The 23984-nt window shown below is 35.5% G+C and overlaps 1 protein-coding gene and 1 long non-coding RNA gene across 3 annotated transcripts; one reads left to right on the top strand and one right to left on the bottom strand.

Moving 5' to 3' along the window:
- Window positions 1–27: 27 nt before the first annotated feature.
- Window positions 28–2843, bottom strand: LOC149404955 (Haloacid dehalogenase-like hydrolase (HAD) superfamily protein). The gene is made up of 5 exons (XM_089607253.1): window positions 2651–2843; window positions 1920–2034; window positions 1683–1834; window positions 1339–1600; window positions 28–547 (listed from the first exon to the last, which is right to left on the bottom strand). Exons 1-5 carry the CDS (start codon window positions 2686–2688, stop codon window positions 362–364), a joined length of 753 nt encoding a protein of 250 aa, XP_089463379.1. The 5' UTR covers window positions 2689–2843; the 3' UTR covers window positions 28–361.
- Window positions 2844–3781: 938 nt separating this feature from the next.
- Window positions 3782–5679, top strand: LOC149404954 (uncharacterized). Of its 2 annotated transcripts, XR_016295508.1 has the most exons (3): window positions 3782–4071; window positions 4719–4831; window positions 5202–5679. It is a non-coding gene; the product is annotated as an uncharacterized LOC149404954 (long non-coding RNA). The 2 variants fall into 2 exon arrangements; XR_016295507.1 differs by lacking the exon at window positions 5202–5679 and having other exon boundaries at window positions 4719–4999.
- Window positions 5680–23984: the final 18305 nt, after the last annotated feature.

Genomic DNA, 23984 nt, shown 5'->3' with positions numbered 1-23984 from the left:
AGCTCAATGCACTTTGAATTTGTGAGTGATTGGAAAATCTACAAGAGTTAAAAAAGTTATCTTCTTCTTAAAGGGTTCAAACTTATTTTCACATTGAAGTGACTGAATCTGTTGCTTGCTCCAAAACAGCAAGGACACCCCTAGATAAAATACAATACAATGCAATATGATTTTTTTTTTTCAAGGGGATTATTATTATTATTATTATTATATCTAGCAGTGCCAGCTAGGGCACAGAATATTTCTCTTGATATAATGTCTCAAGTGAAGTGAAGTAGCTACATGTAGAGACTAGAGAGAGGACTTAATTACGTTCCCCTCAAAAAATCATTTGGGTTAAAAAATCATCACCAAGAAAACTTCATTCTTGGCATTGCTTTCCCTTCTTGTCGAGCTCTTCGAGCGCAGCCCACAACTTCGCATCCGCGTAATCCTTCACAAGAAAGGCAGGCTTTGCCTGCAACAGCATATGCTCTGGGTTTCGGATGCTTATTCCAACAACTGGCATCCCAGCTGCAACTCCGGCTTTTATCCCCGACACAGAATCCTAGTGAAAACACACCAACATAGTATATAATTTTTCGTAGAAAAAAAAAAAGACTGAAGTGCAATATAGCTATCTAGCCATCTGAAACTTGACTTTCGCAAAACTAGTCGAGGTTTCATAATTCTCAGACATTTGTCATATGCAATTACTATACTTTGAATTACTAGTTCGCTGTAAAATGGAAACTTGTGGGGCAAAAAGACTATAGGGCAGTATAACTATCGAGCCATTGAAAACATAGCTTTTTGCAAAATACTCGAGGCTTCATAAGTATTTAAAACATTTGCGAATCGTAACGAAAAATTATAATCGGGTTCAAGCTTTGATATGCAATTACTACACTTAAACTAGTTCACTGCAAAATTGGAAATTGGAAACCTGTAGGGTAAAAAGATTGAAGTGCGGCAGAAGCTATCTCGCCATTTGAAACTTTTAAGTTTTTGCAAAGTACTCAAGGTTTCACAAGTTTTAGACTCTTATCCAATCCAAGTAACCAATTTTTTTTTTTACTGGATTTTGACATTGATATGCAAGTACAACACTTACATGACTACTTGTCAGTAAATTGGAACATGTTAGGCAAAAGGACTGAAGGGGCAGCATAGTTATCTAGCCATTTGAAACTTAGCTTTTGCAAAACAGTCAATGTTTAATCATAAATAAATATTACAGGACTAGTTCATTGATATGCAATTCCTACACTTACGTGACTAGTTCACTATAAAATTGGAAGCATGTAATATTTTTGCCGAAAAACAAGTTGCCTAAACATTTCAGTTTTCTTATATTACCTCGAACACGAAAGCGTGATCCTTTGACACGTTGAGGACTTCAAGGGCCTTCAAGTAGGGCTCTGGGTGTGGCTTTGGGTGTTCACACTCGTCCCCAATGATTACGGCATCGAAGAAATCCGAAAGCCCGAGCCGCGAGATCATCAGCTCCGCATTGGGCCTCGGAGCGTTTGTCACCGCGGCCCGTTTCAGCCCGCGGTCCTCGATCCATTTTCTGACCTTGTAAAGCCCGTCCAGAGGCTTCACTTTCTCGGAGACTAATCTGTCGCCATCGTCAAATTCAAACCGGTTAAGTCGAATAGCTCTAAGGATTTCAGAGAGCACATGGAAAAGGGATTATTCACCGGCGAAACATGGCTTCCTTGTCCTCGCAAAACTTCAAGCCGCGTTCGAAATCGTCAGGGAAGAGCGCTCGGGCAATGTCGTTGTTGTGTTTCCCGGAGATTGTCTGAATGAAGAAATCCTCGGTGATGGGAACGCCTCCATTGAACCCAATCTGTCGTTAATTCAAACAAAATTTCAGTAATAAAAAAAAAGGGCAAGAGAATATCATCTTCATAGAGATTTGGTCTAAGATTTACCTCTTGAAGCAACACTTCAAAAGCCTGGTGGTGAATCGGATCGGAATCGCAGAGAGTTCCATCGACGTCGAACAGCACTGCTTCAAGCGGAGCTTGTCCTAACAATGAACTTTTACTGGTTCAACAAGGCAACAAATTACAAAAGTGTGAAACCCCCATCCGGTAAAAAGTATAAAGCTAATCGGTAAATTTCTATCTGACGTTTCTTTATGAACAGAAGTAAAGCAGTGAAAAGAAAGAATCATATTCCACACGTTCTCATTTTCAAAAAAAAAAAATATATTCCACACGGTCTTTCAAATCCGTAGGACTCACTATATTATTGCTTTGTATGCTTTACAGCTATAGGACTTTGGACAAAGTATATATCAAGTATAGACCCAATTCTAATCTATTTCAAATCCATATGGGATGAATATAATGACATCTCATATAAATCAGATAATCTAAAGTATAATATTGATAATCATGTGTAACAGAGTGACGTAAAGATCTCTCCACATAATTACACAAAACAAACGCAGTCACAAACGTCGAAAGCGATTTAAAGTATAAATGAAGATGAAATCATTTAAATCTACGGCGACGATACCATTACATTCGATATTGCATTTCGTTATATAATATAATAAAAAAATGTAGACAGACGAAAATCATGAATTAAATTTGCGATTGACATGATCGAATCTTGGATTTGAATTTTTAGATTATAGACGATGATATCAAAGTACCTGGTGTCGGAAGAGCTTTGGCAACACGAGGCAGTCATGGTAGAAGACGAAGAATGGATTTGAAAATTATTTCCTTTGGTCTCGGAGAGAAAAGAAAATGGTTCGCAGAAGAAAAACGAATGAAAAACTGGTATTTTGCTTTCTCTACACTTGGCAATATGTATATATGAAGAGAGAGAGAGAGAGAGAGAGAGAGAGAGAGAGAGAGAGAGGAATCTACTTGGAATCAGAGACGAAAAAGCCGAAAGATGCCAGACTACCAACGTCATGCCATTTTCCGACTATCTTGACTCTCTTTTTAATTTTTAATTAATATTTTCATCTAATTTATTTTCCAAAAAGTCCCGGAGCTGGGAAAATAGAAATATTTTCAGGATTATTTTTGGCAAAGTCACCACCACACAGTTCTCTGAATTTTGAAATGTTGTATCGACTTTTGAATTTGTGCAGAACTCATATGAATTTGTATGAAATCATCAAGTTTCCTATTATTATATTTAGAATCCTAAATAGGCTACTTAGAATAAAGTGGGCTATTTTGCTAACTAGCTGTAATGTATAAACTTTTGTAACCGCTCGACTTGTGAATTTGAATAAAATGGACGAGTTTTAATTCAAATTTTTGTTGCATATGAGACGTCCTTAAATTTTAAATATCTTGGAAAATAATAATATTTAAGGTTGACGAGATTTCGGAATAAGAATATTCGAGTAAACTCGATATTATTTCCGAATAAAATTATTCGGAATAGACTCGGAGATTTAAAAATCTCAAGAGTAAAAATAAATTCCGGAATCCCTTAAATATATTCAAGATAACGGGAAATAATAATAATTTTCTCGGTTATTTTTCAAGATTATTTTTAATTAATTAAGGACAGGATTGTGAGATTTTATTTTAAAAGGACTTATGTGCAACATTTTGAAGGATGAGATTGAAAGAAAAAGAGAAAAATGGGTCGTTTTAAGAGAATCGTGGCAATATTAGAGTGGGCCACGTGTGCACGTGTGGCGCGAGGAGAGGTTGCCACGTGGATTTCTTATTCCACTCATCCCTCCCTTGCACGGCCACCTCACCATTCTCTCTCTTTCCTTCTTTCTTCTTTTCTTTTCTTCTTCTTCTCTTCTTCTTCCCGTGTCTCTCGCGCAAGAACCAGACATAAAGAAAAAAAAAAAACTCGGCCACTCCTCTAAGCTCCACCGAGCCTTATCATCACCGCCATCGTCCCTCACTTCTTCTTCTTCTTCTTCTTCTTCTCCCTTCCTCTTCTTCGCGCGTCACCCAGCACCGAGCCACGTCGCCGCGCGCCTTGACCGAGCAGAGCAACTCCGCCGCGAGCTCGCCGTGACCACCGCCCGAGGAAGAGACGCCTGAAAAGAAGGGTAGCACGCCGAGGAGTCCAGATTCACGTGGAATTTGGGTAAGCACTCAAACCCGAAATGGATTTTGGGGATTCTAGGGTTCATACTTGGTTTTTGGGGGTTTTTAGATTCCGGATTGAATCTGGTGAAATTGATGGTGTTTGAGCGTTCATTGGACTCGTTTGGTGATGATTATAACTTATCTTTGATGATTATTCTCGGATTTCTTGGTTTTGGTTTGAAATTGGCCGAAAATGTGATGAATTAGGATTTTGGACGTTGATTTTTGGGGATTTTGATTTATGCGTGTTATCTGATGATTCTGAGATGTGTTAGAGCTCGTTAATTGATTGGATTTTGAGGAAAAAATGGTTGTTTGAGTTTTGTTGGAATTTTGGACGAATTGTTGGTTATGTTGCTATCTTGGCCGTGGTTTGTTGGTTGTGTGGCCGTATGGCTCGTTGTGATCGTGGGTTTCTTTTAGCTGTGAGTTTCTGGCTGTTTTGATTTGTTTGTGTGTAAATTCTGAGCCTCGGGAGTTATTATGGTTATTGTTGTGTTAAGGACGTTTTCGGTTAGTTGGTTTCGGGTTGAGTTCGCTTGAATTGGTTATGGGTTCGGGTTTTGAATTGTGATATCGGGATTTGGATTTTGGAAACTGATAAGGATTCTGAATTTAAGATGTTAACTCGTCGTTGGGTTCCAGGTTTGATTTACAGATCTTGACGGACGAACGGGAACCAGACGAGTCAAGAGCGACGAGATCAGTTTCTGAAGATATCAAGTGAAAGAGTTATCGAAATAAAGCTCGATTAACTCGTGAGTTTTAAATCGCTTATAGCGTTTAAATACTCTTAGATATGTACTTTCAGTATTTAAATAAATAATTTATAATTATTTATTTAATGATGTTTTTGAATTTAATTTAATTATTCGTTTGGAATTCTCGGTTATTTTGTTTTCGGATTATTGAATTTATTTGAGACTCGTGATTAATTGTTGAATTTTATTTCGTATTCATCTCGGTACGAGAATACGCGAGACTTGAATAAATTTAACTTCCGAAGAACCGGGGAATAATAAATTAAATTCTCGAATTCCGAACCAACTCTTATCCCGATAACGAACCCTATCCTCTTTAAGTAAACTCGAATCCATTAACTAACGGATATTCTACTCCGAATGCTAGTTCTTTCGACGTTTCGACAAGAGCCAAGTGCCTCGAAGAACTTGCGAAGCAAGACATCTACGGGAATCGTCGAACCATCTGTCGAACAATTCCAGGTAAGTGTGGAGACATAAGTCAACTACTTACCAAGGGAATAACCATGTTTGTTTGTGCATTTATTTGCTAGTAAACAAGAGTAGGTGAAAGCCCTAAAATGAATAAACTTGAAATTTAAGGCTTCGGCCACTCTTGCTTGAAAACTTAATTCGGGTACGCCCGTTAGGTTCAAACGCTAACTTGAACCAGCCACGTTTGCTATGTGTATAGTTAGACCTCTCTTCTAATTCTAGGAAGTAGGTTAGAATCGAGAGGACGGAAGAGCAATAGACTCTCGAATTCAATCGGGAGTAGAGGGTTCGGAAGTCACATTTCGAACTTTCAGCTTAAAACACTTAACGAGCTTCAAAGAGAAACAATAAGTTCTTTCGGGGTTTATCCCGTTAAGCTCTTCCGTATATAAGTATAACGTGTACGCTGTTAGCCGCAGAGTACCCAAACTTTAATTAAACTCGTGTCGGTGGTACCCACAAGTCAACGACTTGTGTTTGTGGCAGACCTAGGTCGTCTGTATGGCGCTGAGTACTCAAAACTGGGGAGAACCCAACGATAACGGGCAGTCGCCACGAGCGAACCCGATGGTAATGGGCAGTCGCCAAGAGTGAACCCATTCAGCAATGAGCAGTCGCCTCGAGTGAACTCATTGTCGTGCCAAGGGGGCACACATGCGCCGACGTCAGATGAAGATGGTACCACTAGTGGATCCCAGACAATCTTAAAACATCCAAGCCGCCGTAAGACTGCTGCTCGAGGTCTGAGGCTGGCTTATTGTCGTTGTGGAGATCGTAGCAGAAGAGGATGTACGATCTTGCAGAACGACAAGTGAATAGATAAAGTGTGATATCACGTGTCAGTCATGCTCTAATGTTATGTTCTAGCGATATCTAGCAATTATTCTGCATTCTTGTGTGTTTGTTTGCATGTCACATGGCATTAGTCGTTTTACTTTATAGATAGACTCCCACTTACTGAGTCAATCGACTCATAGTTTTATGACCCTTGGTAATGTAGATAAGGGAAGCTGGTAAGCGGGAAACGAGATTGAAGACCGAGACCGAGCGCGTATTGCCTTGACCTATGGGCTATGGGGTTTCTTAATCGGGGATTAGTGTCTTCTGTTAAAACGTTCCGGAACATATTTGTATAGGAGTCGCTATAAGACTCTAAGTTATAAAAGCAAAAAAATTTCCCCGAATTTTCGCAAACTATTTTAATATATAAAAGTATTATGATCTATTGTTTAATATGAAAAATATGAGAGTTGATCGGTCGCGGCTCGTGGGCGAGCTGTCGCTCGCGGGTCGTGACACTAGCCAAATCAACCTATTAATATTAAGAGAATAGTCAAAGTTTCATTTAATTAAGGGAATAGCCCAACTAATCTAAACTACCTAAATTACCCTTTCACACAACTCTCTCTCTCTCTCTCTCTCTCTCTCTCTCTCTCTCTCTCTCTCTCTAGCTGTACACACAGAACACACAGACACGCTCTCTCTCTCCTCAACCATTGCCAAAGTCGCGCTTGTTTCTCTTTCTCCGCTTATGCGCTGATTCCGCCGCCGGATCTGCAAATCTCCGCCGGATCGGCGATGGAGGAGGTGGCGGTGGAGCTCGCGCGTGCAAGGGATGCGAAGGAGCGGATGGCCGGCATCGAGAGGCTCCGCCAAATGCTCGTGTCCCGGCAGAGAAATCCGCTGAGTTCGCCGGAGGTCTCGGTGGTCGTCGGTTGCTGCCTGGATCTCCTCCGGGACGGTAGCGTCGAGTCCCGCTGAGTTCGCTGGAGTTCCCAGGGATTTTCTGGCCATGGTTGACTTGGTCTGCGTTGAAATTTCCAGGAACGAACCCTAGAACCCCCAAATTCGCGGTAAGTTAATTGAATTAACCTACTGGAGTGAGTTAGGTTAATTAATTAACTGATTCGTGAATGATTTGAAATTCACAAAAAATTTACAAAAATCATAACTTAAGTCAATTGATATTCAAAGCATTCAATTAATTAACCTAATTCCGAATTCAATCATTTAGTAAATTAACTTTACTCACAAAAAAATCAGAACGTAAACTAATATTCAACTAATAAGTTAATTAATTAACCTAACTCACTCCAGTAGGTTAATTAAATTAACCTATTCGCGAATTTACCAAGGGCGTTATGGTCTGAGCCGAAAATATGAGCTATTTGCTTAATAAAATGAAACTTGTGCTATTCCCCCAATAAGAATGACAAACTTGGCTAGTTACAACAAATTTCACTGGAATAAACTATGAGTTCTTAAAACAATTTTATTGTGGCATTTATTCTATGATTCTTCAAAAGATTCTTCTGCGATGATGTTTGTATGGTCATGAGATGAGAGCAAGACGATAAAGAACCAAAGTCGATCTCCATATTCTACATCTAAAATTGATTAAAACAAATAGTCATCCAATAGATATCAGCAACAGTGAATTACTGAGATCATTGTATCATGCTGGATTCGGAAGCACCTTTCTAAACGACTATATACTTTTTATTTATTTTATTTTTTATTTTGAGGACAACGACTAAATAGTTTTATGTGTTGACATTACGCATCGTAAGCAAGAATATGAATTAACAGCATTATTCTATGGTTTTATTTTTTCAAATAGTTAATTGTTTTGGTAGTGGTATTCTTATACTCGAACTAATTTCATTAGGAAAAATATATTGCTCAATTTTTTTTTGGTATCTAATTACCAACTTTATAATGAAATAAATCACATAAAAACTCAAAACATATTTGACAACTGACGAATGTCAACTCGTCTTAAAAAAAAAAAAAAAAAACAATCCTTAAACAAATACTGGAGTATACATAGCCCTGGTTTTCAATTAGTTGACTAAAGAGCTTTAGGCATGAATTTTTTTTAGAACGAACTATGCATTATTGATGATTTTGATAAATAAAAAAAAATACATACGTAATTGAAGGCGGATGATTTTGACAAAGCATGCAACCATGAATCAGCAAAATCCATTGAAGAACAATGAAAATTGTAGAAAAATCGTAAGATATTATTCAGTTGTTTATTTATGTATTTATTATTAGATATTATCTAGTGGTTAGTGAGTTCCTATATATGTGCATTAAGTTCAGAAAAGCTATTATCTTGTAATCCTATCTTTGTAACCCTATTTAAGCAGCCGATTATGGCACAATAATATCATCAAACTTTTTCTCCATCAAACCTTCATGGTATTAGGCGATAATGTTATGGAGAAATCGACTAGCCCCAAAACCCCAAAAACCTCTTCCTCTATTACTCAGATCAACAGTATGGATGCATCCCACTCATCATCAGTCCATTCATCTATGCTCATAGCTGGGCACAGACTTATTGGACGAAATTTTCTAGAATGGCCCAATCCGTGAAGCTCGCGATCGAAGGGAGAGGAAAGCTTGACTATCTGATGGGGAAAGTCAAACAACCTAAGAAAGCAGGTGATGGTTACAACATCTGGAGGTCTGTGATGGTTACAACATCTGGAGGTCTGAGAACTCATTAGTCATGGTGTGGCTACTCAACTCGATGGAAGCATCAATCGCCAAACCCCACATGTTCATGAAGACAGTCAAAGAAGTTTGGGGCTCAATCAGAGAGACATACTCTGATAGTGAGAACGCATCACAAATCTTCGAACTGAAGACCAAGTTCAATCCAGACAAGAGGGCCGAGACATGATGACCTATTACAACGAGATGGTGGCACTCTGGCAAGAACTGGATCAGTACCATGATGATGTTTGGAAGAGTCCAGTTGATTGTGCTCGACAGAAGAAACGCGAGAAAAATGACCGTGTTTATGTCTTGTTAGCAGGTGTGAACCGTGATCTTGATGAAGTGAAAGGAAGAATCATCAATGGACGACCAATGCCATCAATCCGAGAAGTCTTCTCGGAGGTTAGAATTGAAGAAAATCGACGAAATATCATACGATGCAATGAAGAAACCACTGATCTAGTTCACGAAACACCAGCCTTGTTTACAAGAGGGAACGAAGAAAGAAAGAAGCCTTGGTGCGATCACTGCAAGAGGTTGTGGCATACAAGAGAGACCTGCTGATTGATACACGGCAAACCAACAGAATACAAGACGAAGAAAGGGAGAGCCCTCTAAGCAACTATGGCTCATACTTCACAAGAGCAGCCAGTCAACTCTGAGTAGCCACCATTCACTAAGGCTTAGATAGAGCAAATCTTGAAGATACTCTAAACCACACAAAACCCCTGTAACTACGATATTCCATCATGTTTCTTGACAAGTCCTCTGTCTTCATATTTATGCTCAAAAGTATATAATGTTTGGATTATTGAATCGGGTGCTACAAATCATAAGATCAGAATTTTGAGTTTTTTTTTATCATATAAACCATGTGCGGGAAATAAGAAAGTTAGACTAGCAAATTGTACCCTTTCACCAATTGCAAGAATAGGAGAAATCAAAATATATAATTCCATCTCTTTGTCAAAAGTTCTTCATTGTCGTATATAATTTCATGTTCCAAACTTATCCTGTAATCTGGTGTCAGTAAGATCTTCATTGTCGTGCTTGTTTCCCACCTTATTCTTGTGTCTTTAAGGAACTGGCAACGGGGAGGATGATTGGCAATGATGAAGAACGTGACTGTCTTTATTTCCTAGAAGACGTATCAAGTACAACTAAAATAGGTCAAAAGACTTCTTGTCTTCAAATTATTTCTTTTTCCAAGCAATAAAGAAGTGTACTTACTACATTTAAGACTAGGACACCCTAGCTTTTCTTATTTAAAAAAATTGTACCCTACTCTTTTTATAAATAAAGATCCTTCTTCATTTCACTGTGAATTTTGTGCTTTAGCCAAACACCACAAAAATCATTATCGAACACAAACTTATACTCCTACTTCCCCCATTTACACTAATACATAGTGACATCTGGAGAACATCTAGAGTATCTACATTAAATGGAAAGAGGTGGTTTATGACTATAATTGATTATCATACAAGAATAAGTTGGGTCTTCTTGCTAAAAGAAAAAAAGTGAGGAAATAGCGACAACCTTTGCTCCTCCGACCGACTATGAATCCGAACTAGAAGCAGTTGGTGAAAAAGGTAAGGAAATCATAGAAAATGAACTTGTATCCAGTGTACTATGTATCCAATGTCTTCCTATGTCTCTAACACCAATCTATCCATGTCTTTCAATGCCTTCATTATAAGTGTGTCCTCTATTGTCATTCCCAAAAGTATACATGAAGCCCTATCTAAACCTGAATGGAAGGTGGTTGTTATGGAGGAAACGGATGCGCTTGAGAAAAATCATACATGGAAGCTTGAAGAGTATTACTCATAATCTGGTTCACTATGATCGGACAAAGCATATCGAGGTGGATCGGCATTTCATTGAGGAGAACTTGGAGGCTGGAATAATCTGCATCCCATTCGTTGGAACAATAGAGAAAACAACAAATGTCCTTACCAGGGATTATTTCGAGCAATATTCGAGAAGATGATTTCCAAGTTAGGCATCTATGATATATACTTGCCAACTTGAGGGAGAGTGTAGAAAACCGTCAGATATTATTCAGTTGTTTATTTACGTATTTATTATTAGATATTATCTAGTGGTTAGTGAGTTCATATATATGTGCATTAAGTTAGGAAAAGCTGCTATCTTGTAACCCTATTTAAGCAGCCAATTATGGCACAATAATATCATCAAACTTTTTCTCCATCAAACCTTCAAAAACCAAAAGTATAGATGGGTAAAATTATAAGTAATGAAAACTATAACTATTTATAAATTATAATATAATAGATTATAAAAAGTTACCGAGCTTAATATCTACCATAAAATTAGTAGTTCTAAGTACTTTTAACTAACAATAATTCACCACTCCTAAGTATTAAAAGAAAATGAGTATATGGTGTTTAATATATTGTAGGAGAGAATGAAGATGAACATAAACAATTTTCTTCGTTAACCTTCAATGAATGATTACAGTGAGTATTTATACGGATTCTAATAATCATAACAAACTCTATCAACTTGTCTAACTATTTAACAAACTCTAACTAACTCTAAGCTTGACTATCACGCAAGCTTGGCTATCAGACTTTGATACTCTGCTGAGCTGGCAGAGCAGTACCTCCAATACCCTTCCCCCTTCAAACTTAACGTACTTGCATCAAGTACTTTGAGTTTGGAACGCATAGACTCAGAGGCATTGCTAGAGATGGCGTTTGTCAGAATGTCAGCAGTTTGATCGACCGAAGGAAGATGTTGCACTTTTATCTATTTGGCTTAAACCTTTTTAACAAACAAAATAAAGCTCAATCTCTAAGTGTTTGATCCTTGCATTGAGTATTAGGTTCGTTGTCAAGTGAACTACACTTAGATTGTCACACCAAAGGATTGCTTCTCTTGAGCCTTTGAATGACTGAAGCCAAAAGAATGTAGAGCTATTTCTAGCTTCTCAAACCAAGCTCTTGGAGCCTGTTTGAGTCCGTAGAGTGACTTAATGAGTCTGCAAACAGCTTTTGGTCTCGTGCTATTTTCAAAACTATATGGTTGTGGCATGTACACTTCTTCATGCAAATCTCCATTGAGAAACACATTTTTTTATATCTACTTGGTGTACTAGCCATTTCATATTCACTGCAAGTGTAATAATGATCAGCCTAGCTTTGTGTTTGAGTGTAGAGCTATCAGAATTTTCTTTAAGTCTAAAGACTCACTTACAACCTCTTGGCTTTCTGTTTGCAGGAAGTTCCACTAATCTCCGCGTATTGTTTTGCATCAGTGATTTGTGCTCTATATCCATTGCAGCTTTCCACTCTGATTGTTGTAGAGCATCTTGAGCAGTGTCAGGTCTCGAGTGCTGATGAGAGCTCTTCGCTTGAACACTCCATTCTTCGACCTTGTGACCATAGAGTGTTTATTTTCTGTTTCTAGTGAGACTGCATCTGTGGATTGAGGTTGAGCACTACCATTGAAGTTGACATGTTCAAACGGTTGTATAATCTCTATTATGTCAGAGTATAGTGAATTGCTAGCTTCTGAGAGCTATAGATCATGGTCATTGTTGTGTGATGAGGACTGAGCTAGTAAGGCTGACTTGAACCTGTTCTACAACAATCTCAGTAGAGTGATTAGCACCACATTCGTTAAATATTTTCAGTCTCACTTTGTCCTGGATCTTGAATTGGAAGTGGTTTGGAATTTATGAATTTGAGAGTTTGAATAGTGGGACAAAGTGAGATGGTTGTAAAGTGTTTGGTTTGTCTTTAGAAAAGGAAAAGTGGGACTAATCAAAGATAACAATTCAGCTTATGTAAATTCTTCCGCACTTGCTTGGACACTTGTAACCCTTATGACTTAGGCTATAACCAATGAAACTACGTGGTTTGGATTTGGAATCAAATTTGTGGTTGTTATAGTGTCTCATATCAAGATAGCAAAGACAACCAAAAGTTTTGATATTTGAGTATTGTGGATCTCAATTGAACTTAACATTTAGAGGAGCTTTGAATTGAATTGTAGAACATGGTAGTCTGTTGTGATAAAGAGAGTTGTCCTAATAGCTTCATCCCATAACTTGAAGGGTCCATTAAGAAAATAGTCAACTTAAACGTTTGACATTGCTAAATAGCCAACGTTTAGTAAATCTTAGGTAAATAGCCATTTTCAGACGTAAATCTTAAGTAAATATCCACTTTCATATACCAAACGTTGGTTATTTACATAAGATTTACGTTTGAAATTGGCTATTTATCTAAGATTTACCAAACGTTGGCTATTTAGCAATATCAATTGTTTAAATTGGCTATTTTCCTAATTTTATGTAACTTGAAATGCATAGATGCATTAGCTAATAAAGCAAGAAATATTTCAACAATTTACCTATGTTTTCTTTCAGCCAACCCGTCTTGTTCATGGACATGAGGACAAGAAATTCTGTGAACAATGCTTAGAGAGCTAAAGGTTTTTGAAAAGGCTCTGAATTCGCTTGAAATTGGCTATTTATCTAAGATTTACCAAACGTTGGCTATTTAGCAATATCAATTGTTTAAATTGGCTATTTTCCTAATTTTATGTAACTTGAAATGCATAGATGCATTAGCTAATAAAGCAAGAAATATTTCAACAATTTACCTATGTTTTCTTTCAGCCAACCCGTCTTGTTCATGGACATGAGGACAAGAAATTCTGTGAACAATGCTTAGAGAGCTAAAGGTTTTTGAAAAGGCTCTGAATTCCCCCCCCCCCCCCCCCCCCCCCCACTTTGAATGGCTTTGATTTTGTGCCCTAATTGCAGTTCTACCTGAGCTTTGAGGTGATTAAATGACTACAAAGCTTCTGATTTGGCTATGAGAAGATAGACCCAAGTGTATCTTTGAGTAAGCATCTGTAAAGTGAATGTAGTATTTACAGCCATTTGTTGATAAGGTGGGAGAGGGACCCTATATATATATATATATATATATATATATATATATATATATGTGTGTGTGTGTGTGTGTGTGTGTGTGTGTGTGTGTGTGTGTGTGTGTGTGTGTGTGTGTGTAAATTAGTTCTAAGGGCTTAGTGAAAACAGTTGTAGAATTAGGAAAAAGAGCTTTATGGAGTTTGCTAAGACAACAAGCAAAGCATACAAAATTTATAGCTTTATTGATAATATCGGAGTTACATGATTTAGTACGAGTTCAGTGATCTGCTTTGAAGCATGACCAAGTTTATTGCGCCAATTACTAAAATCAGGTTTAGTGGAAGTTACATTTATACTAGGAAAGAGATTAGGTAAAAACAGATAGAGACTGTGACATTTTGGGAAGCTCTTTGTGGTTGCTAGGCTTGGCTTAGCTCTGATTGCGTGTATTGATAGACACTTGGTGTTTGTCGAAGACATACAATCCCCATTTGATTTCAGTTTTTATTATTATACGCTTTCTAGTTGTCGCCTTGTTAAGATGTCTCGTATTTTTTCTATAACTCGTGATGGTTTCCGAACTACCATGATTCGTGCTGACTTGGCCATTATTATCGATATTGAGAGTTCTAGATTTAATTGATACAATTCTTCTTTTTTCCGGTCCTCTCAATTTTGGCGAATGGGATTAGATACCCCAGTAGTCCTAGCCGTAAACGATGGATACTAGGCGCTGTGCGTATCGACCCGTGTAGTGTCTTCGCATTTATCTCACTCCGTTATCTCACTTCGTTATCTTCGATACCTTGTCCGATTGAAAGATGAACTCATTTGTTAACTATAGACCTCTATAATGAAGCTAACTCCATGAAATAAAATGCATTTAAGATCAACTCTAGCCTATTATTAATAATTTCCGGGGAGAAGCCCTCCATTCGGAGGTTTTTCTCGAAACATGTCTCAAAATAGACTAAAAAGTCTTCGAAGAGGTATCGAAAGGCACCAATCGAAGATACTCTAAACCGAAGGTATTGAGGTATCGAACGCTCGATTTTAGTAGGAGCAATACTTGAAATGGCAATCCATAAAAAAACACCGATATTGAGATCCGATAAAACAAAGCGAGAACTAAAAGCGTGCTAATCCCTATGTTGTGCGGAGCTGAGCATCTTCTATTCGCTGGGATATTTTCCTCAAGCAAGCATGACATCATTATGAACATAAATTCCCAAAGTATGGAACCCGAGAAACAGTCATGAATTGGAGTCTCAGAGTTAATGGGAATTCTTTAATGAATAAATAGGGCTGTGCAGTTAATATCAATGTTGTTATTCAGAACTTCAAGTGTTGCCTGTATTTCTCTAAGTTAATACCAGGCGCAAGAAATAGGCCAATTCAGCGGCTTTCTGTTCAATTTCTCGTAGAGAAAAATTCTCATCGATCCGAGATGCTATGGAGGGTCCCACTCCAGTATCCGCTTCGATTCATGCAGCTACTATGGTAACAGCTGGCGTTTTCATGATAGCAAGGTGCCTCGGGCCTAAGACGGATCAAAGAATAATGCATTTTCAGTGGGGAAAGATTCAAATCAATCTTTTTTGGTAGTCTATATCAAAAAACGAAATACAAAATTGCCCCATATTATGCTCTTAATTACTTCCTTTTTTTGGGGGTTCGTGTACTATGATGACCGTAGGAAAGTTAATCAATGCATAGAAGTTCAATTCTTTCTAAGAATAGTGTTTAACAGAAGAGTTCTATAATGATGGTTAATGAACTCGTTAGAAAACACCAGTAAAGATAATAGAGCCAGAAAGACTTTTCATGTCATTCCCATTTAGGTCCGATTCGGATCCCTCCGTTGTTTCCTTTAAAATCAAATCCGGCTGAAGACCACTTTACAGCCACGTGTGAAATTGGGAGCCGTATGATGGTCCCTAATACCCAGCCACAAGTCATCCCCTTTTTATCTGCCTACAAAGAACCCGGAATCAGGTCTTTCTTCTTTTTTTTATTTTATACCATTGTCTCGCTTTTCTACCATCTTTTGGGGTTTTCGAATTAAGTGATCATAATTTTTCTTATCAACATGGACTTTTTTTCGGGACCTTTGATATGATGCTATCCGTTCATTTCAATGAATAGTGATCATAATGCTATATATCGAGTCATCTTCGATTATCTCACTCATGTCATTTTATTAGTATTTAGTGTCATGTCCAACATTGGAGACTGGAATTCATCAAGGGTCGGGTTCGTTCTATGGTACTGTGAGATACGAGTATGATGGGCGTATCGACGGAAAAGAGATTGCCCGTGTTGAGTGGATCAGGGAAGGTAGAGTACAGCGTGGTTAGAGCAGCACCACAAGCCAATCAACCAACAAATAGATACGCTTCACAGCAGAAGGAATCCAGCTTTTGAGGAGTGCACAAATTGCACCTATCACTAGAAAATTTTGACACACTAAGTAAATTCTTCGTTATTTTGGGCACATGAAGGAGTTCATTGAGAGACAAAGATCTATCAAGACAAAATCGAGACTGAAAAATAGAATTACCAACATGAGCTATAGAAAGTCCCTTACCATCTCCCATAAACTTGATCAGTTCCATAGAACTCCAATCTTCTTATTATATTTTCCATATCCAATGTGATGAGATTGGTTGCACCTGAGTCAGGAAACCATTATGTGTCTCCCGGTGATTGGAACCAAGCAGAGTCGTTGATGTTGTTTGTTGAACTGTCATGGAGCAGAGGTCTTGATCTGATGCAGAATTATTCATTGTCTATTCTGGTGCGGCTTGGAGATGAGCAACATTGCCTTTAATTGATGCACCAAATTGAAGTTGACTTGGACGTGAGGATGTTTGATCAAACATATAGTAGCGCTGAGTGACAATATGCCGAATTTTGCCACAGAGTTGGCATTAGACTTTGTTATTGTGCCATAAACCACGGCCATTGGTAAATCCACGTCCACGTCCTCGTGCGTGCGGTTGACCTCTTCCATTGCTTTGACCTCGATTGAAGGAGTTGTTGGAGAATTTTTTGGAGTAGCCTTCGCATTGATGTTGCTGGGAAAATTGATGAGCACAATAGTTGTTGTTGATGGAGCGTTGAGAGCCTGATCTTGCATAATTGGCCATGATCTGATTTGAACTATGATCAAGCTCATTGCTCTCGTCTTTTCCAGCAAGACTTCATGATAGAGTAGCAAGGCTTCGAGATCAGTAACAGTGCATGGTTCGACTCTCAGATTAATGGATGTACCAAACATCTCATAATCTGAGGGTAAAACACCTAGAATCGCGTCGATGCGTTCTTTTCTTCGACTTTGTCACCGACTAGATTAAGCATATCTACACAATTACGAATCTTTAGTAAGAAATCGTTTATCGACAAATCGCCTTTCTTCGTGTGTTGCAAAGTTGTCTTGTATTGCGAGATCTTCGCTCTAACTAGAGATCCGAAGTAGGATTTGAGAGTTTACCATAGTTGCGATGTTGATTCGCAATTGATCGTTCGAGAGACTAGACTGTCGGTCATGGAGGAGAAAAGCCAAGACATAATGAGACTATCTTGTTGATTGAAGTCGAGAAATTTTAGATTGAGTCCGGAAGAAATCTCATCTTGATGGTTGAGAAACTTCAGTGGTTGCTCGCGATTCACCGCGATGAATTATTGGAGACGATGACTAAGAAATGAAGTTGTTCTGGTCTAACTTCGAAGCAATTGGGTGAGAGAATGACATTAGTGAAGCACAGTTGATCGTTGAAGCTGAGGTCTGACTTGGTGAAGCCATGTGGGGGAATTTCGATACCTGATTGTGAAGCTTTGATACCATATAAGAAAATGAATATAAGGTGTTTGATAGATTGTATGAGAGAATAAAGATGAACATAAACGATTTCCTTCATTAACCTTGTATGAATGCTGACACTGAGCCTTTATACACTCTAACACTCATAACAAACTCTATCAACTTGTCTAACTATTTAACAAACTCTGACTAACTCCAAGCTTGATTATCACGCAAGCTTGGATATCAGACTTCGATACTCTACTGATATGGCGGAGCAGTATTTCCAATAAATATATCGTGGGGTTGATCAACTGCTAAGGATAATTCCACTTAAGTGGTTGTGGTATTGTATGCATTTGTTTGTTTTGGCTAGAAAGTTGGGTTATGTCATTTGTAGTTGAGGTTGTTGGATCTCTCACACACACACAAATAAAGAGTTTCAGCAGCCATGCATGTATCATAATTATATTCATATACTTTTATATGAAATTTGATAGAATGTGTATGTTTTTGGTATTGTATGTTTTTGTATATCAAATTATAATTATAGACTTTCTACGTTCTCTAGCTCCGTCCCTATAATATATACTAGTTTTAAAAACGCGCGATGCGCGAGTTAGCAATTTTTTTTTTTAAAAGTCAAAAAGAAAAATAAGTAAAATAGAGTAAGTTGAAGACTTTTAATTGTATTAAATTAAATCTAGCAAAATACTGATTCAAAGGTTTTCAAAATACTGAATGTTTTCCTATCTGTCAGATTTCTTAGAAGTATTATGGGAAAAAGAAATTTTAGGTAAGTAAAAGTCGAAGTTAAATTCTGATAAAAGAAATCAAATTTTTCCAACTATATATATATATATATATATATATAATAATAATAATAATAATAATAATAATAATAATAATAATAATAATAACATATACTCATAATAATGTATGTTATTGGTATAGTATGTTATTGATATAGTATAATATAGTATTAGTAATCATGATTATAATATACATAAAAAAAATTATACAAAATATATTGATGAAAGAGAGAGAAAAAAGGAAATAATATAAATAAAAAGATATACAAAATATATTGATGAGAGAGGGAAAAAAATTAAAGGTCGGGAAAAAAAATAAAGGATAATGTATTTTATTGATATAGTATAATATAGTATTAGTAATTATGATTATAACATACATAAAAAAAATTAATGTTTGGAAAGGAAAAAAAATCAAAATTGGAAGGAAAAAAAGAAAAATTCAAAACCAAAATCAAAATTGGAAGGCAAAAAAAAAAGGAAAAAAAAAAAAGAAAACCAAAATCGAAAGCAAAAAAAAAGAAAAAAAAAAAACCAAAATCGGAAGCCAAAAAAAAAAAAAAAATTGGAAGCTAAAAAAAAAAAAAAAAAAAAAAAAAAAAAAAAAACTGGCCGCCACGTGTCGCCTCCTGGTGGCGCCACGTGACGGCACCAAGATTGAAGTTAAAGAGACAGTGCCTCTTATTAACTATGTTAAGGATATATATATATATATATATATATATATATATATATATATATGTATACATTTTTTTTAAATAAGCTGATTTTTTTCCCAATTATGATACTTGTTAAACACTAATAACTTTCTAGATCATCTATTATTCATATTTTAATACCAAACCAAGAGAACGATAATTACAGAAAGCAGCAACACGTAAAACTAGTTCAATTATAAAAAGAAACACGGAAAATGGAGGTAACAAAAGTTTGAAAGCAGATCTGAAAAATATGAGTTGTTGAAGTTTTACGTTGGAAAAAGTAATTACAAAAAAAACTATATCGTAAATAAGCTTCCGTTGTTAATTTTTTAACTTTATTTCAAATCACATTTGAACATTTAAAAAAAAAAAAAACCCAACACTTACATGAATAAGGTATAATTGAATAAGGTAAAATTTTATTTATTATGATATTTGAGCTTCTGATTAGGGCTTATACTAGCGATAATCTTAAAAATTTATAGGCTTTTTTTTTATGTGTGAGCTCAAAGCTCTTGCTTTAGTTTCCTTTAAGTCGGAAATAGCTAGAGAACGTAGATAGGAAAAAATAATTTGAAAACCAATTCTCAAGTAAAGGTACTAATTAAAAAAGAAAATTCTCACGGACTAGATCACTCGAAACATTGGATTTGCAATCTAGCTAACGTTTTAGATATGTTTAAAATCTAGCCACATTTGATTATATGGCTTCATTATTTTACATGATTGCCCCTAGCATTTGCATACATTAATTTTGGTGAAGAATTTTGAAATGAAAGATCTTGATGAAGCTTCGTTTGTATTAGGAATCCATATATTTAGAGATTGTTCTCAATGTATTCTTGGATTATCACAAATAGGCTATATAGATAAAATCTTGAGTAGATTGGCATGAAATATTGTAAACCATGAGATATGCCCGTAGTGAAAGGAGAAAAGTTCAGTCTCAAGCAATGCCCCAGTTATGATCTTGAAAAAAATGAGATGTAAAAGATTCCTCATTCCTCGATCATTGGGAGTCTGATGTATGCTCAAGTTTTACCCGTTCATATATAGCATTTATAATGGATGTTTTAGGCAGATATATGAGTGATCCAGACATGCTACATTGGAAGGCGACAAAGCGTGTGATGCGCTACTTGAGGAGAACAAATGACTACATCCTGACGTATCGGAGATCAGACACTTTGGAGATCATCGGATACTCTCACTCCGATTTCGCGGCAAGATTCAAGACGCTCCACGTCAGGTTACATTTTCATGTTAACTGGAGGAGATATTTCATGGAAGTATGCTAAACAGACGTTGATAGCTTCTTCAACCATGGCTACAAAGTTCATCGCTTGTTTCGAGGCATCCAACCATGGGATATGGTTGCAAAATTTTGTCATGAGATTTTGTGTGGTAGATGGCATTAAAGGCCATTGAAGATCTATTGTGACATTAAATCTGTGGCGCTTTACTCTAACAAAACCAGGATCTAGACGAAGTCCAAGTTTGTTGACATCAAGTACCTAGTTGTGGAGGAAAGAGTTCAGGAAAAGGAGATTTATATCGAACATATAGGGACAAATTCTATGATAGCATATCCACTTACTAAAGGGCATGACCCCTAAAGTTTTTCATAGCACACTGCTCATATGATTCTTGTTCCAGATATTGCCTTAGTTTAGTAGGAGTCATTTTAGTTTTAGACACTTATATATGTTCAATTATGATGTCTCGATGTAATTCAGTTTTCTGCATAATAATGTTGATGGTTATTATCATCATTATTATTGTTCTTCCTGAATTCAAGAACTTGCAAATTTCGTTATTTGCAATAAAGATTGATCTCACTTTAGTATAAAGTTGGACTAGTTGAAAATAGACATGTATCAGATCCCTTGTCATGTGATTTCCATGCTACTTATCCATATTCGTTCTATGTTATTAAGTGAGTTATTCTGGTGATTTGCGTGGCTTAGTCACAATTTTGTAGTGATGAAAGGTGCAGTAGTTCCGTAGTAATACATGAGATGGACCAGATTGTTTGGAGAGTGTAAAGATAAACAACGTACAGTTGTGTGCCTAAATACTTTTGTGGTATAATTGATCAAGAATAATATACAATTAATTTAATAAAATCTTGTACTTTTAAAAGTTCATTGAAAATCAAGGTTCAAAATATCGACGATATATCCACGATATCAAGGAAAAATGGGAAGTTCGGTAAAAAAACTAATATAATAGCTAAAATATCGTTTTATTCCCAAAATACCATTTTTATAAAAAAAATTCCTACAACAGTTAAAATAGAAAAGTTATTCCTGAAATACCTATTTTCATAGCTCTAAACAGACACAAAATTTAAACTTGAGTTTCTGGGAGGATGAAGACCATTATTGCTTATTAAAATTCATAGAACTACATAGGTTTATATGGAGTGATTTTTTTAAATTTTTTAATTTCATAATAAGGTGAACTTTATTGTTAGCTAAATAAATGTTATATATTCATTCATTACGTATATTTATATTTATAGATATAAATATACGTATATATCTATATAGACATAAATATAGATATGTTATATATATATATATATATATATATATATATATATTTAAAATATAATTGTTATATGTATCATTAAATTATATATACAATTATATATATATATATATATATATATATATATATATATTTATAAGATTTTTGTCGATATATCCGTCGATAATTGATATATCATCCTTATATCACCGATATAATCGGTAGTCGGTATTAAAATTGTTATAAAATATCTGTCGATACTCTATATATCCGTAAAATCAGAACCGCGGTACGAGTATCGATATCGATATTTTAAACATTGTTGAAAACAACATAAGACCTTGATTTTTATCATTTTTCAAAATTTTATTAAAATTATATTTTAAATAAATATACTATTGCTATGAATCATTTGACTTTTTTTTATATCAGTTTACCTTGAATTCAATTCCTAGCTTCGACCATGCTACATATGTATATAAAGGCTCTGTTTGACATTGATGTGATTCTACAAAAATTGCTTTTAGATTCCGCTATAGGAAAAAAAAATCGTTGTTTTCAAAAGCAGATAAGTGTTTGGTAAACTGTTTTTAAATTAGGTTTTGCTAGTAACACAATCAGATTTAGTTTTTGGTAAAATAGATATGATTATAAAAAAATAAAAATAAAAAACAGTATCTAGGGAGATGACACATCACTCCAGCTCCCATTAGTCTATATATTGATTCGAGCCCCTCTCTCGTTTTGTATTTGGGTCTCTATATATATACACACACATGAAGTGGGAATTATTTCAGTATAATTGTGTAGATTTTCTATAAAATATATATATATATATATATATATATATATATATATATATATATATTATATTACTTGAGTGTTAATCGTGAGGATTGTTTGTGATATTTATATGCAGATCAGAGAATCTGACTGTGACATTTATCTAACAAGTTATGTAAATACATATTTATTCTATTGTTGAAAATACATATGGCATTTGTTAGTGAAGTTAGAGTAATTAACGGAGAGAATTGAGGGAGGGTGAGTCCGTATAATACACGACCATAAGTCCAATATGTTACAGAGTAAGATTCGTGTGATTTTATTTTTTTTTTATTTTTTTTTTATATATGAATGAGGATATATAGGTAATTAAATAGAAAGAAAAAAATATTTCTTAAAAAGTTATGAATTCTAATTTTTTTTACAATTACGTTCAATTTGTCAAACACGCTTTTACAATTTTTATTAATAGCTGTTTTTGTTGGGCATATGTGTAATTTCAATTATCTAATTATGAGCTTTATATTATTAATTATAATTATATTAGTTGTTTGTATTTTTGGGCTATATTTAGTGATCCAATTCGGAAGCTCAATTAGACTATTATGTAGAATATGAGTCAAAATAAGAAGACACTAGATAATTGGGTCTTTTAGAGTTTTATGGGAACTATTTGAAACTTTATATAAAGTGGTTATGGTCCCTAATACACCGTATCAGAAAATAGCCGTTCTTTCACATCTGAGAGAGCACATCCGGTTTAAAGATATATGGCTGAGGAAGAGCACAATACCACCTGTCGACATTCATCAAATTACGTTTTCGCTCACGCTCGACGCGATGGATCCAGGTTTGTCTAGAAACTTTGATAACCTAAAGGATGTTTGCTTTGGAATATTGCTTAGTACATATTTATTCTTATTCGGATATTGAACAATAGGTTCAACAATTTTAAGCACTTTAAAACGACTGGGCTTTAAAAAAAAACTAAAAACAAACTTAACAGAATCTCTTACATGTTATCTTCGTAATTTTGATACATTATATAATACTTTTGTAATTTTTTACGAAAAATAGTGGATGGAATTTTACAACCTGAAATCAATAAATTGTCAAAATGAATACAATTTCAAGAAACATTAATATTTTCATTTTACAACATTTTAAAAATTGAGTGATATAAAAACAATTAAGCAAATAAAAATCAAAAGAAGCTCTAACAAATACAAGGGGGAAAGAGAAATGCACGATATTTTTGGAATTAAGTTGATTAAGACAGTATCTCTAAAATTAAAGTTAAAAAACGGTAGTATATGCAATTTATTCTCATTAATTTATAACAAACGTTTTCTTACCCTTTAACACTAGATGATTTTGATAAGTACAGTACGTACATATGTTACTAGTATGTTCATACAGGATATGTTTATTTTGGTGCATGTTAATTTTTTTTTTTTTCCTTAACTGCATGTTAGTTTATAATGTCACTAAATAATTACATTAAACGGATTAGCAAGGAGGTCACACCGCCTTAAAAAAAAGGACTAATATGTGGACTCACTAAACTTAAAAGGGGTCTCGGGAATTTTTATTTTCCGGTGAGGTGTGATATGGTATTAACATA

This window comes from Urtica dioica, chromosome 2 (genome assembly GCF_054948205.1).
Source record: "Urtica dioica subsp. dioica isolate 48M chromosome 2, U.dioica_male_clone48M_v1_H2, whole genome shotgun sequence".
Classification (NCBI taxonomy): Eukaryota; Viridiplantae; Streptophyta; class Magnoliopsida; order Rosales; family Urticaceae; genus Urtica; species Urtica dioica.
Note: the sequence above shows the minus strand (reverse complement) of the source record. Positions and strands in the feature narration are given on the sequence as shown.